This window comes from Phyllostomus hastatus, unplaced genomic scaffold (assembly GCF_019186645.2).
Source record: "Phyllostomus hastatus isolate PE091 unplaced genomic scaffold, TTU_PhHast_1.1 phas_contig_38, whole genome shotgun sequence".
Taxonomy (NCBI): domain Eukaryota; kingdom Metazoa; phylum Chordata; class Mammalia; order Chiroptera; family Phyllostomidae; genus Phyllostomus; species Phyllostomus hastatus.
The window spans coordinates 24,453,671-24,469,412 of NW_025333869.1; the positions used below are offsets into that span (position 1 = coordinate 24,453,671).

At 37.7% G+C, this 15,742-nt stretch overlaps 1 protein-coding gene and 1 pseudogene across 4 annotated transcripts in view; both read left to right on the forward strand.

Moving 5' to 3' along the window:
• MICU1 (mitochondrial calcium uptake 1) overlaps positions 1 to 15,742 on the forward strand; it is a 231,387-nt gene that overhangs the window by 83,354 nt on the left and 132,291 nt on the right. For all 4 annotated transcript variants that reach the window (XM_045842201.1, XM_045842198.1, XM_045842199.1 and 1 more), the window contains exon 5: positions 12,870 to 12,913. In XM_045842201.1, coding sequence (XP_045698157.1) covers positions 12,870 to 12,913 — 44 coding nt within the window. The remainder of the gene's footprint in view (positions 1 to 12,869; positions 12,914 to 15,742) is intronic.
• On the forward strand, positions 7,174 to 7,276 carry LOC123821249 (annotated as a pseudogene).

A 15,742-nucleotide genomic window follows, 5' to 3' on the forward strand; every position in this document is an offset into this window, starting at 1 on the left:
CAGGGATGTGAGCTTTACTACTCTATTCAACATAGTACTGGAAGTCCTAGCTATAGCAATCAGACAAGAAGATGAAATGATAAAAGGCATCCAAATTTGGAAAGGAGGGTATAAAACTGTCATTATTTGCAGATGACATGATACTGTACATAGAAAACCCTAAAGACTCCACCAAAAAGCTACTAGATTGAATAAATGAATTTGGCAAAGTAGAAGGATATAAAGTTTTTTAGTCGTTATTCTATAACAGTTCCAGTTTTTCCCCCATTGCCCTTTTCAGCCCAGCCCAGCCCCCAAACATCAATTTACGTGTGCAATCATTGGTTGTTTCTTTTATGTGCCTTTACTGGGTATCAAACCCATAACTGTGGCATAACAGGCAATGTGCTAACCAACTAAGCTACCTAGTCAGGGCTAGGATACAAAGTTAATATCTAGAATTAGTGGCACTTTTATACACCAGTAATGACCTTTCAGAAAGAGAAACTAAGAAAACAATCCCATTTACCATTTCAACAAAAAGAAAAAAAGTAAGGTACCTAGGGGTAAACTTAACCAAGGAGATAAAAAGACCTGTACTTGGAAAACCATAGGACATAAAGAAAGAAACAGAAGAGGACACAAATATGTGGAAGTATATACCATCTTCATGGATTGGAAGAGTTAACATCATTAAAATGTCCATGATCCCCAAAGCAATCTATAAATTAAATGCAATTCCTATGAAAATACTAAGGGCATATTTCACAGATCTAGAATAAATTTTATAAAAATTTATATGTAACCAATAAAGACCCTGGAGGGCCTCAGTAATCTTGAAAAAGAACAGAGTTGGAGGGATAACAATACCTGATATTTATAGGAGCAAATATCTGGAAACAGCACAAGTGCACATCAGTAGATGAGTGGATAAAAAAAGAACCACGTTACATTTACACAATGGAATACTACATGACTGTAAAAAAAAAAATAAGGAACTCTGACCCTTTGCAACAGCATGGGTGGACCTGGAGAATGTTATGTCAAGCAAAAGAAAAATATATGATCTCACCCATACGTGGAGTCTAATGAATAAAGTGAACTGATGAACCAAACAAAACTAGAGGCATGGATACATGGAACAGACTGATATATTTCAGAGGGTAGGGGTGAGGGGAACTATATGTATATGTGCCATTTCAGATATTTCCTAATAGTTTAATGATGGGTATTTACTACACATGCTTTATTTAAGGAAATCAAGCTCATTAGTAAAAAATTGTTTAGGGTGATATTGGTTATTGGTAGATTCTAAATAACACAATTTCTAGATATTAGTTTTAAGAGCATACTTAGCACTTGGCAAGTAAGTTCAGGGTATTCAAATTTGGACTAGATCTGCAAGTATAAAAGCCCACTGAGATACTTAGGTTATTTATTCATATACTGGGTAATGTTTGTATGTGTGAGGATTGGTGGTTAGGGAATAAACTCACATTTAAAGCCTTGGTTGAAAGAGAATCCTATTAATTGCTTTGGTATGATAGCAGCAATGGAGTTGTGTTGTAGAAATATATGTCCTTAGGAAGTACTGTCTATAGGAAATAGAGATATCCATGACAGTGACTTACATTTCTTAAAAAACAATGTAAGTATTCATTCCAAAGACTGCTTACATTAACTTGATGGAATTACTAAATATTTTATCTACCTGATACATTTGTTTCTGCTCCCACGTGGTGACATCACTGTCAAAATCCAAAATAATGTCCCTAAGGAATAATTTTTGTTCAAAACAAAAAAAGGACACTGGCAACAATGTGACGAAGGTAGGGGTGGTAGTGACTAGGTGGAAGGAGGCAAAGAGGGGGTATTGAGGACATCTGCAGTAGTGTGTCACCAATAAAAAATAACAAAGAAACAAACACAGAAAGGCAGCCAAAATGAGGAGACATAGAAACATGTCCCAAATGAAAGAACAGAACAAAACTCCAGAAAAAGAACTAAGCAAAATGGAGATGAGCAATCTAACAGATGCAGAGTTCAAAACACTGATTATAAGGATCCTCAGTGATCAGTGAAAACTTCAAGAAAGAGATAGGGACCAAATATAGAATTAGAAAATGTAAAAAAGAACTAGTCAGAAAATAAGAATACAATAACTGAAATAAAGAATATGTTACTGGGAATAAACAGTAGAGTAGATGAAGAGAGAATCAAATCAGCAATTTGGAATACAAGGAAGCAAAAAACACCCAAGCAGAACAACAAAAAGATAAAAGAATCCAAAATGAGGATAGTCTATGGAAGCACTGGGACAACATCAAGTATACCAACATTTGCATCATAGGGATGCCAGAAGGAGAAGAAAGAGAGCAAAGAATTGAAAACTTATTTGAAAAATAATGACAGAAAACTTCCTTGGTGTGGTGAAAGAAATAGACATACAGGCCCAGGAAGCTCAAAGATCCCCACACGAAGACATATCATTATTAAAATTTCAAAAGTTAAAAACACAATTTTAAAAACATCAAAAGAAAAGGAGTTACTTACAAGGGAGTTCCCATAAGACTGTCAGGTGATTTCTCAACAGAAATTTTGCAGTCCAATAGGGTTGGTACAAAATATTCAAAGTGGTGAAACCCAAGGACCTGCAACTAAGATTACTCTACCTAGCAAGACTATCATTTAGAATTGAAGAAAGATAAAGTGCTCCTTAGACAAAAGAAAGCTAAAGCTAGTTAAGTACCAAACTGGTATTATAAGAAATGTTATGGGAACATCTTGAAGAATAAGGAGAAGGAATTACAAAAATAAAATGGCAATAACTATATATCTATCACCAATTTATTTTTTGTGCACAGTCTGTTAATCATTTTTTTATTTTCCAATTACAGTAGACATAAAATACTATATTAGTCTCAGGTGTACAGCCCAGCGATTAAACCTTATGTAACTTACTAAGTGATCATCCCAATAAATCTCATACCCATCTGATAACATAACATTGTTATTAGAAGAGTATTGAGTATCTTCCCTATACTGTACTTTACATCCCCATTCTATTCTACAGTCATCCCTCACCTATTGCGGGAGCTATGTTCCAGAGCCCCCACAATAGGTGAAAATCCATGAAGTAGCGGCGTTCATTTATTTTATTATTTATATATATTTTAAAGCTTTATAAGCCCTTCCCACACTCCTATAAACCTTTCCCACTCTCCTTAACTGCATATAAAATTCTACATGGGTACAGTATACTGCAAAATCCCACAATATAGCAAAAACTCCGTGATACAGAATTAGAGATTTTTTTTAAAAAAACAAACCCATGATACAGTGAAGCTGCAATAAGTGCATCGAGATATAGCAAGGGATGACTGTACACACTATTCTACAAAGACCGATTTGTACTTCTTTTTTTTTATATTTTAAGATTTTTAAATTATTATTCTATTACATTTGTCCCAATTTTTCCCCTTTGCCCTCCTCCACCCATCCCACCCCCATTCCCACAGTCAATCCCCACAGTGTTGTCCATGTCCATGGGTTATTTGTACATAATCTTTAGCTAGAGCATTTGATGTTTTTTCTGATGTTCATCTACATGTATATTTTAACAAAATTTGAATAATAATGAATATAGCTTTTAATCTCTCATTTCCTATAGGTAATTACTACAAACCATTATTTTTTTTTAGTTTTCTTTTTCTATTTTAATCATTGTTCAAGTATAGTTTTCTCCCTTTTACTCCCAGTCCAGCCCAATTTATACTTCTTAATCCCGTTACACTTTTCATCCATCTTCCCTATACCCCTTCTATTTGGCAACTGTCAAAATGTTCTCTGTATCTATGAGTCTGTTTCTGCTTTGCTTGTTTATTTTTTAGATTCAATTCTTGATAGATATGTGTTTATTGTCATTTTATTCATATTTTTTATCTTTTTTTCTTCTTAATGAAAACCCTTTAACATTTCTTGTCATACTAACTTGGTGGTGATGAACTCCTTTAGCTTTTTCTTGTCTCAGAAGCTCTTTATCTGTCTTTTCATTCTAAATTATAGCTTTGCTGGGTGGAGCAGTTTTGGTTGTATGTGCTTGCTTTTTATCACTTTGAATATTTCTTGCCACTTCCTTCTAGCCTGTAAAATTTCTGTTGAGAAATCATCTGACAGTCTTATGGGAGCTCCCTTGTAGGTAACTAACTGCTTTTCTTTTGCCACTTTTAATATTCTCTTTTTCTTAAGCCAAGGGAAATAAGCCAGTCAGTGAAAGACAAATACCATGTGATCTCACTTATATATGGAATCTAATGAACAAAATAAACTATGTAACAAAATAGAAGTAAAGGCATAGATACATGGAACAGAGTGACATTGTGGAGTGGAGGGAGGAGGACAGGAATGTAGAAAAGAAGGTGAAGGGATTAGCCAAGGAACATATATGTATGACCAGTAAAGTAACTACATAGGGAAATATTAAGTCTGCTTTTGTTTCATTTTTGGTTTGTAACTTCTTTCTCTTCCTTACATGATTTAAATGACAAATTCATAAAACAGACTTCCGGCCAAGGTGGAGGCATAGGTAGACACACTGTGCCTCCTCGCACAACCAAGATAAAGATGACAACAATTTAGAAACAAAATAACAACCAAAACTGACAGAAAATTGATCTGAATGGAAGTCGGACAACCAAGAAAATAGACGCATTCATCCAGACCAGTAGTAAGGGCAGAGTTGGGCATCCGGGCCTGGGTCACAGCATGGAGAGCAGGGAGCATTGGGACCAGGTGTGTGAGGCATCTAGGGCGCACAAGACCACAGCAGGTGGACCCTGAACGTGCAAGCAGTAGCTGGCAGATCCCCACCGATGGGTCTGGCAAATGGCAGAGCCAGTGAGGCAGCGATTGTGAAGCAAGGCACTGTGCGCAACCCAGGATCACAGTGCTGGGAAATAGAGCCCTGGGGCACTGATTGAGGACACCCGTGGGGATTGAGGAGTAGGGAGGGACTCACAGCCTCTCAGGAGAGGTTCTTGGAGGGTCCCACAGTGTGCACAAACCCACCCACATGGGAATTGGCACCAGAGGAGTCCAGTTTGCTTGGGGGGTGCAGCAGAAGGGACTGAGGTTCCACAAAGAATGGAGCTACCGCCATTGTTCCCTCTTAGACCCCGCCCCCACATACAATGTCACAACCCAGTGACTCGGGTTGCCCTGCCATGGTGAACACCTAAGGTCCACCCCTCATGTAACAGGCAGAACCACACCAAAGGAAAAAAAAAAAAAAAAGATAGCTCAAACAGAATTGAAAGCCCCAGCGCCAGTTTTTTTAAGCGACTGAGAGATAGCCAACCTATCAGATGCACAGTTCAAAACACTGGTGATCAGGAAGCTCACAGAATTGGTTGATTTCGGTCGCAAATTAGATGAACAAATGAAGGCTACCCTAAGTGAAATGAAGAAAAATGCACAGGGAATTCCAGTAATGATGGAATGAAAGGTGGGTCTCACATAAATGGAGTGGACCAGAAGGAAGAGAAAAAAACAACCAGAAAAGAGTGAAGAAATAAAATTTCAAAAAAATGAAAGGCTTAGGAACCTCCAGGACATCTTTAAACATTCCAACATCCGAATTACAGGGGTACCAGAAGGAGAAGAGGAAGAGCAACAGATTGAAAACTTATTTGAACAAATAACAGAGGAGAACTTCCCCATTCTGGCAAAGGAAATAGACTTCCAGGAAGTCCAGGAAGCTCAGAGAGTCCCAAAGAAATTGGACCCAAGGAAGAACACACCAAGGCACATCATAATTATATTAGCCAAGGTAAAAATGAAGGAGAGAATCCTAGAAGCAGCAAGAGATAAGGGACGGTCACCTACAAAGGAGTTCCCATCAGACTGCCAGCTGATTTCTCAAAAGGGACCTTATAGGCAAGAAGGGGCTGGAAAAAAGTACTCCAAGTCATGAAAGACAAGGACCCAGATTGCTCTATCCAGCAAAGCTTTCAGTTAGCATGGAAGGGCAGATAAAGTGCTTCTCAGATAAGGTCAAGTTAAAGGAGTTCATCATCACCAAGCCCTTATTTTATGAAATGTTAAAGGGACTTATCCAAGAAAAAGAAGATAAAAAAATGTATAGTAAAATGACAGCAAACTCACAATTATTAACAACCACACCTAAAACAAAAACAAACTAAGCAAACAACTAGAACAGGAATGGAACCACAGAAATAGAGATCACATGGAGGGTTATCAACAGGGGAGTGGGAGGAGGAGAGGGGGGGAAGGTATGGAGAATAAGTAGCATAGATGGTAGGTAGAAAATAGACAGAGGGAAGGCAAGAATAGTATGGGAAATGTAGAAGTTAAAGAACTTATGACACATGGACATGAACTAAAGTGGGGGATGTGGGTGGGAGAGGGAATACAGGGCGGAGGGGAATGAAGGGGGGAAATGGGACAACTGTAATAGTATAATCAATAAAATATATTAAAAAACAACCATTATAAGCAATTAATGTCAATTCAAATTAGATTATCAATTTAAGATATTAATTATAATGTCTCAAGTTAATCCCTAAGAAAATAACCAAAAAACATACAGAAAAGGAAATGAGGTGAGAATAGAAATGTTACACTAGAAAATAAGTCAACCAAACACAAAAGACAGCAACTTCAGAGGCATCAAGGGACAAGAAAGATACAGCATACATAAAGCATATTATAATATTTTTGAAGGTAGTCCTTTCTTATCAGTAGTAACTTTAAATGTAAAGGAATTAAACTTACTAGTTAAAAGAGATTGACAGGAGAAAATCTATGATCTAATAGATAGTGTTTACAAAAGACTCAAATAGAAGATGAAGAGGGTAAAAATAGTAACCAAGAGAGCTAAGGTAACTATACTGATAGTAGACAAAATGGATTTTAAGTAAGCAATTGTTACAAGAGACAAAGAAGCATATTATATAATGATATAAGGGTCAATTCATCAAGAAGATATAACAGTGATATATACACACCAAATGACAGGATGCCCCCACAATATATAAAAGAAACATTGACAAAATTGATGGAAGAAATAAGTCAATAATTATAATTGGAGACTTCAATACCCCCATTTCAATAATGCATAGAACATCTAGACAGAATGCCAGTAAAAAAATAGAGGACTTAACACTGTAAAGGGATGCATGGGTCTTTCATGGTGCCCCATGCCAGAGTACGCTCTGCCCTTGATCTATTGCCTGGCCTCTGACAGTAGGCTACAGGCACTGAAGTGGGTTGCACAGTAGAAAAAAGAAAAAGGACAGTAAAAAACACTATAACTTGACTACACCTGACATATGTTAACACAACACTCCATTGAAGAGCAGCCAAGTACACATTCTTCTGAAGTGCACATCAAACACTCTGCAGAATATATGAGATAGACCAAATGTTAATCTACAAAACAAAGCTTAATTTTAAAAGATTAAAGTGATATAAAGTGTCTTTTTCTGCTAACAATAAAGTAAAGCTGTACATCAATAACAAAGAAAACTAGAAATTTAATAAATATGTGGAAATTAAACAACAGTTGAACACCAGTGATCAAATAAGAAACACAAGACAATTTAGAAGATAGTTGATGTGAATGAAGAGGAAAACAGAATTTACTGAAACTTATGTGATGCTACAAAAGCAGTGCTCAAAGAGAAACACAGCTGTAAATACCTACATTTAAAAAGAACTCAAATCAGTTTTTTCTTCAATTTATATCTTATGGAACTAAAAAAAGAGAAGAGCAAACAAAACCCAAAATAGTTGAAATAAGGAAATAGTAAAAGTTAAAGCAGAGATAAATGAATAGAAAATAGAAAAACAATAGAATCAATTAAGCACAATGTTGTTTCTTTGAAAAGTTTAACAAAATTGAGAAACTTCTATCTAGTCTGATTAAGAAAAAAAGAAGCAAATAGCTAAAATCAGAAGTGAAAGTGGGGACGTTTCTACCTACTGATGCAGACCCCAGCTCGTGGGGTCCGCGTCATTATGAATGAAATGAGACATTCACATGGATTACTGAATCTGGTGGAGGAAAAGGGACGTCATGGCTTTTCTCTCAAGGGGAGCAAAAGCCTCCACCCTTGCTCCAATGGGCTTTTATTGTCTTACTGGGCACATTACAAGAAGGTCCACATTAACTATGCACAGGCTCGCTCTAGGTGGTTACCTTTTACAGAAAACAAAGGAGCCAATGCTGCTAATCACATCACAGAAGAGGGATATTTGCAAATGAAAAGGCAAAAGTAGTTGGACCAGTTACACTCCTCCTTGGAAGGTTTAGCATGGATTTTAGGAAGTTCCTTTGCAGTAAATGTCCTCAATGCAGGGTGAGGGAGTTTTAGCAAAAAGCAAGACTCATAATGGCAAAGTACATTGCAGGCCTGATTCCCCACGGGAGAACCTATCCGTGGGTGTGGGTCCTGTGCATCTCTGAGTGGGAGCTGGGCCCACACCACGCAGAACAGTTTCCTACAACCTTCTTTATAGATATGAAAAAGATTGTGAGAGAGTACTATGAACAGTTGTATACCAATGAATTGGGTTACCTAGATGAAACTGAAAAATTCCTAGAAATGTAACCGGAAGACACCGGCGTTCGGCTGCCTGTCACTACCAAATCCAATAAGCAATTACAGCGATTGAATCTTTTACAGGCGCTTTATTCAGATGGCTGGCGATCCGAGAAGATGGCGGGCTCACACCCTAACAAACCATCTTGCTCTTTCTTTCCCAGCCAGATCTTTTATAAGGGGGCTGGGGGAAGGCAAACAAGGTGTCAGCAAAAGCCTTTGAAATTCAACAGTTGCCTCCAAGGGGGAAGAGTAGTCCTTGCTTCTTCCTGGTACAGACCTCTCCAGACTGAGGTAATCTCCAGCCAGTGCCCCAGGAGGTCAACTGCTTAATCTCAGGCACCAGGATGGGCCTTATCTGTAGTTACTGAAACAAAAACTTAACATACACATTACTTGCTAGACTTACGACTATTTACCTTAAGCTAAATTTTTCCAAGTCTTAAACCCCTATCAGAAACACACAAACTACCAGAAGTGAAAAAGAACTCTTTCAACTCAACAAAAGAACAACCCAAATAACATATGGGCAAAAGATTTGAATAAACATTTCCCCAAACAACATATACAGATTTTCAGTATGCACGTGAAAATATGAAATCATGTTCTACCATTATGTCTCTGATATCTTTTTGAATATCTGTGAGGTTTAAAGTTAGGGTTTGGTGTGTTTTTTTTTAAATTTCTATTTCTTGATTTATCTCTTTCTTTTGCAGTCCGAGGTTTGTTTTCTTGTGGCACGTTTCTAGAAAGTAAGCACATTTTAGATAAGGAGAATGTATAGAAGTCAGAAATGCAAAAAGCTTACTCTGGGAGGGATGATAATGTGATCATTATAATACCCTGGACATAGCAAGATAAGGGCCTACACTAGAATGAATACCGTAAGAACTGAAAAGAACTGAATAATTATAAACAAATACATGTAATTGGGAACTGATTTCTCCGGTCTAAAAAGCTGCACAACACGCTGTTATTAAGCTAATTGTATGCTTCTTTGTAACGTTAGTTATTATATGCGTATATCTTTGTTCAAGGCAGGGATTGTATCTTAGTCATTCTTAATAGACATTTATTGATCAAGCACTATTCTAAATGCTAGGATAAAGTGGTAGGCAAAGACAGGAAGTCCCTGCCCTCATGGGTACTTTACTTGTGTCTTTGTGCTTAGAATTCAGGGCTAGGTATTCTCAAGGTAAATATTTATTATTTAACCAAATTTTTAAAAGGTAATATTAATTGGTCTATTTGTATCTGTTTAAGTGTGTTACAAAAATTTCCTTTGATATTAAACTCATCTTTCTTTAACTTGATACAAATAATTACTTTTTATTGTATTTACTGATTACACTTTTACAGTTGTCCTGATTTTTCCCCCTTCACCCCGCCTCCACTAAGTCGTCGTCCGCTCCGCCCCCCCCCGCCCCCCCCCCCCTCCCCGCACCGCTCCCTCAGGCAGTCCTCACACCATTGTTCATGTCCATGGGCATGCATATAAGTCCTTGGCTACTCCTTTTCCTATACTGTACTTTAAATCCCTATGGCTATTCTGTAACTACCTATTTGTACTTCTTAATCCCCTCACCTCTTCACCCATGTCCTCATACTCCCCTCCCATTTGGAAATCATCAAAACACTCTTTGTATCCATGAGTCTGTCTCTGTTCTTGTTTGCTTAGTTTGTTTTCTAGATTCAATTGTTAATAGATATGTATTTTTGCCATTTTATCATTTATAGTTTTGATCTTCATTTTCTTAAATCCCTTTAACATTTCATATAATAATGGTTTGAAGATGATGAACTCCTTTAGTTCCTTCTTGTCTGGGAAGCTCTTTATCTACCCTTTGATGCTAAATGATAGCTTTGCTGGGTAGAGCAATCTTGGCTGTAGGTCCCTGCTTTTCATGACTCTGAATATTTCTTGCCAATCCCCTCTAGCCTGAAAAGTTTCTTTTGAGAAATCAGCTGAGAGTCCTATGGGAATTCCCCTGTAGGTATATACTTCATGTCTCTTGCTGTTTTTAAAATTCTCTCTTTATTTTTAGCCTATAGCATTTTAATTACATGTCTTGAATTGGGACTCTTTGCATCCATCTTGTTTAGGACTCTGTGCTTCCTGGACCTGCATGTCTATTTCCTTAACAAAATTAGGGATGTTTTATTTCATTATTATTTCAAATACACTGAAAATTTCTTGCTCTTTCTCTTTTCCTTCTGCCACCCCTATGATGTAAATGTTGAACCTCTTGAAGTTTTCACAGAAGCTGCTTATACTATCCTCATTATTTTGGATTCTTTTTTTCTTCTTATTCTGAATGGTTGTATTTTTCTTCCTTATGTTCCATATCATTAATTTGACTCTTGGCCTCATCAATGCTCTTGTTGTTTCCCTGTAAATTGTTCTTTATTTCAATTAGTGTATCCTTCATTTCCAAGTGGGTCTTTTTTATGTTGCTGAGGTCCTCACTAAGTTCCTTGAGCATCCTTTGAACTGGTGTTTTGAACTCTGCATCTGATAGATTGCTTGTATACATTTTGTTTAGTTCTTTTTCTGGAGTTTGACCTGTTCTTTCATTTGGGCCATGTTTCTTTGTTTCCTCATTTTGGCAGCAGCCTCCCTGTGTTTGTTTCTGTGTATTAGGTAGCGCTGCTTTTACTCCATATTTCGGTAGTGTGACCTAATGTAGTAGGTGTCCTACAGTACTAGTGTTACAGCTTCCTCTATCACCCAAGCTGAGTACTCGAGGTGTGCCCTTCATGTGGGCTGAGTACACCCTCCTCCTGTGTAGTTGAGCCTTGATTGCTGTTGGCCAGTCAGCTGTAAGGATTGGCTGTGAGCACTGACCACCAATCTCTACCCTCCGTGGATGATAAGCTATGCAGGGACAGGGTGCTGGTGCTCCATTGTGGTCTGTAGCTGTCCACTGGGTACACTAGCCCTAGGGTTTCCCAGGTGATGCAGACCAAGGTTAGCCCCCACCTGTGTTTTGCTCGGGGATACCCTATCTGAGCTATAAGCAATCTGAGATGGCTGCTACTCGTGCTGGGCTTAGAGATTCCCAGGTGAAGCCACGCTGTTAATCTAGGCTGGCTGCTGCTAGTGCTGGGCCTGGGACAAATTAGTAAGTGGTATGGGGTCTGGAGTTCACTAAGGCCAGCTGTTGCTTGTTTGAGAGGACTTAGGAAGTTGTGCAGCATGAGCCAAGACTAAACCATTCATATCGAAAAGCAGCTTGGGTAGGACTGCAAATTGGGTGTGGCGAATCCTCTGGGGATCTCCAAGGTGGGTCAAACAGTGTTAGCCAAGTTGATGGTCACAGATATGGCATCAGCTTGCCCGCTCTGTGGCTCTGTGGGGGGAGGGTTTAGAAAAGGGACAATAGCCTCTGCTTGCCTTAATACCAGTGAGTTCAGTTTCTCCCAGTATGCCACTGGTGCCTTTTACACTGCTATCCTGGTGCTGGAGCTCAGAGAAAGTAAGTCTGAGTAGGTAAGCCTGTGTGTGCGTTCTTTAAGAGGAACTGCTTGGGTCTCTGGAAGTTTCTTCCACCAACTCAATCCCTGCTGCTTTTTGCATCCAGAAGCTGTGGTGACTTATCTTCCTGGCACTGGAACCCTGGGCTGGGGGACCTGGTGTGGGTCTGGGACTCCTCACTCCTGAGATATCTCTCCTAAATTTCTATGTGGATGTTGGACCAGCATGTTCTGTGTCTACGCCCCTCCTACAAGTCCGGGTAGATGTGGTTTCTTTAATTCCATAATTGTCAGACTTCCATTCAACTGCATTTCTGATGGTTCTGAGTGATGGTTGTTCTATATTTTAGTTGTAATTTTGATGTGGTTGTGTGAAGAGGTGAGCCATGCCTGCCTATGACACCATCCTAAGTGGAAGTTGGAAGGCCTTTTTGATACAAGTAATTATTACATATTCAGATTAAATTAATATCCCTCTCCTTATTTAGAGGTAATTAGCACCCTGATGTAATGAAAAGAGCACCACCCCAGGGGGAATCCAGGATTCCAGTTGGCTCTACTGTTGAATATGCTCATGTATGAATTTTACCCTCTTTATCCTCTCAGAGCCTCCCTTCTATATGTAAAGTACAACATTAGTATCTTTTAGTATTTATACTTTTGAGTCTGAAAATGGGAAAAATTTTCATTCTTGTGGCCTTGAAATAATATTTGGCTAAACCATCTAGTACATTTAATTGTCAACATGTTTCATTTGAGATGAATCAGTGACTAATTTTTTTTTCTCTTTTACAGACTTGGGCCTGGATCAGTATATAATAAAACGCTTTGATGGAAAGGTAAGCAAATTATGACATGTGTATATCCTGTTTGCTAAGAATATTTTAAAGTTCCTCTAGAATTATTCGTGAGAGATTTCTGAATACATCTTATCATAAAAGTATGTTGTTTAGGTTGGGAGGCCTGTAAGAGCTTCAGAATCTTCTACAGAAAGAGTCAAATAGAAGTTTGTTCTATATTTATCCAGAAAAGATAACACTCACGGGTTGCCTGCTTTTTATATTAAGGACTAATTCAGTGTAAGTTGACACTTAACTTTTCATTCAAAAGCCTCAAAAGTTAACGAGCCCCCCAATATGACATTGCTCTTGACAGCAGCCATCCGATTTGACCTGACCCTCCTCAGATTTCAGTATTATGTAGAGGTCATCTTAACCAGAAAATTGGGGAAGTCCTTATTAGTGCTTCCATACTCATTATGAAAACCACTCCAAATTTACATGTTTGCATTTACTTACTTTCAATTCTTTATTTCATGCCTGAATAAATCACATAATAAATCATTCTTAAGTGTAGAAAATGAAACTTTCAATATTATTATGCCAAAGCAGTTAGTTAAACATGTTTTTTCTTTTCAGGCTGACTTCTTCAAAAAGAGAAAGAATGTATTGCATAGGGTCAGAAAAAAACCTAAAAGGTCAATTTCAAAGAGGAGGAAGAAAGAAGAAAGAGCTAGGAATGGCTCTATTAAGCCTGAAATGAAAGGACTCGGAAGGAAAATCATGAAGTGGCTGGAAAAGGCAGGATCACAAAAGATAGTTCAGATGAGTAGAGGTCAGGGTTAGCAGAAACTGATCTTGCAGGAATATGTCAATTCTGCATCATTATGTAAACTCCATATACTGATACAGTGAAGATATGAGTGCTAAGGTCTTTTGCGCAAGTGGAAAGAATGAGTGGCTGTCTTAAGAGCTGAGAGATCTTAGCCAAGGCGTCCAGCCTAAAAATTACCTTTCCTATTCAGGTGACACAGTACCTCCATCTGTGAGTGTCCTCTTTTTAAAGTTACATAATCTAAAAGAAACAATGATAGAAAATAAAAGGCACTGGACTTGATGTTAGGAGACCTAGGTCCAGAGTCCTAGCTCTGCTTCGGGACAGCCATTTCTTCCTCCTGATCCTTAGTGTCTCTGCTTCACATGATCAAGTACCATATACGTGTTAGAGGCTATTTGCAGACACTGGTGTCAGGGTTTGATTCAGAGTCTCTGGCAAGTCAGGCCCCTGTCCTAATCTGTTTTTGCGTCACTCAGAGTCCAGCATATGCCTGGCAAACGGGAGGTGACAGCATATATTTGACAACTTGGAAAAAATCAGATAGTCAATCACATATTCCTTGGAGGTATGACTCACTAAGTCAGTGACATCCTACAGCAAAATCAATTTAACAAATCACCTTTTTTGGTCACTAAAAGAATCCAGAGTAGCATGAGAATTTACTTCTCTGTGGCTGTATATGTGTAAATCTGAAAACAAGTGTGACTTGAACAGCAAATTTACCTAAGTGGCATTTCCATTTTTAGAGGTCCCCCAAATATAAAATCCCCAATGATTTCTCATATTTTATACATGCCTTTTAATTTTTTCCTGTTTCCACTAGACACTAAAAATTTGCAGCTTTTGACAAGACTGATGAGCTCCCCCTTTGTTTCAATTGCATTTAATGTATGAGGTCTACATTTCTTATCATTGGTGTCACTTGCACTTTTTGATATACACTTATTTTTATAAAATAGCAAGAGTGAGATGCAATAAAATGTTGAAGCATTTGAGTGCCCACCTTGATGTGGGGGCTTAAATGACAGTGCTTCTGCATTTGGAAGGCAGACTTTCCAGATTATAATTGCAGATGTTTGTGCACTAAAGCATAAAATTCTGGACTCAAAGTGGGAAAGGCAAGGTTCAGGTATATTAATGTACAGTGTTTGAAAGTATGATTTGTATGGTGGAAAACAGAGGAATAAGGAATATAAGGAAGTGTAGAATTAAGCCAGGGATCCCGAGATAACCAGCTTCTCCCCTAGCAAAAGTGCACACAGATTTCCTTTCCATCTTTGTTTTGATGTGCATACTTAATACCTTTGCCAGGTTCTTCATGTAAATCTTATTTTAATTCCCATCAAATATATTCTTAAGGTCTTGTTTTGTGACAAAGGTTATGCTTCTTAAGTAGGATTTTTAAACCAAGTTCACTACTCTTTCTGAATTGTCTTTTATTTCAAATGAAGCTTAAAAGATTAATTTTGACACTTTTTTTAAACCTTACTATAACAAAGAGTACAAAATTTCATTGTGTTTAATCAGTTTAGATATTTTTCCAGGGATTTTTACCATGTATAAAAGCCTTTACTTGATAACTATAAGGACCAACCCTTACTCAGCTATTAATCTTCTTGTTTCTCTTTGGATCTGCATGACTCTCTCGTTGCCTCAATCAGGAAGTCTTAATTCTTAAGTAAAGTTTCTAGTGTATATAAATCCTAAAACAATTATTGAATTGTCGAAAAATCAGATTTGTGTGGTAATTACAGAAAGTTTCATACATGATGGCCAGAAATTTAGTAGAAATCTAACAACCTAGGGGTATTTTCCTTTTAAACTTGCTTTGATTTTTAAATGGGTAATTTTCTCTTTCTTTTTTAACTTGGAAGATAAACTAGTTATGAACTGCTTAAAGAAAGAATATTGACTCTCATCTCCTCTTATGCCCCATTGTTTTAACTTTTAACACACTATTTAATAAAGTCTATTGTTTGAACAGTAAGAAACACTATCCTATTTTTATCGCTTTCTAATTGAATCGCACTTTATTCTTTTTGTCACTGAAA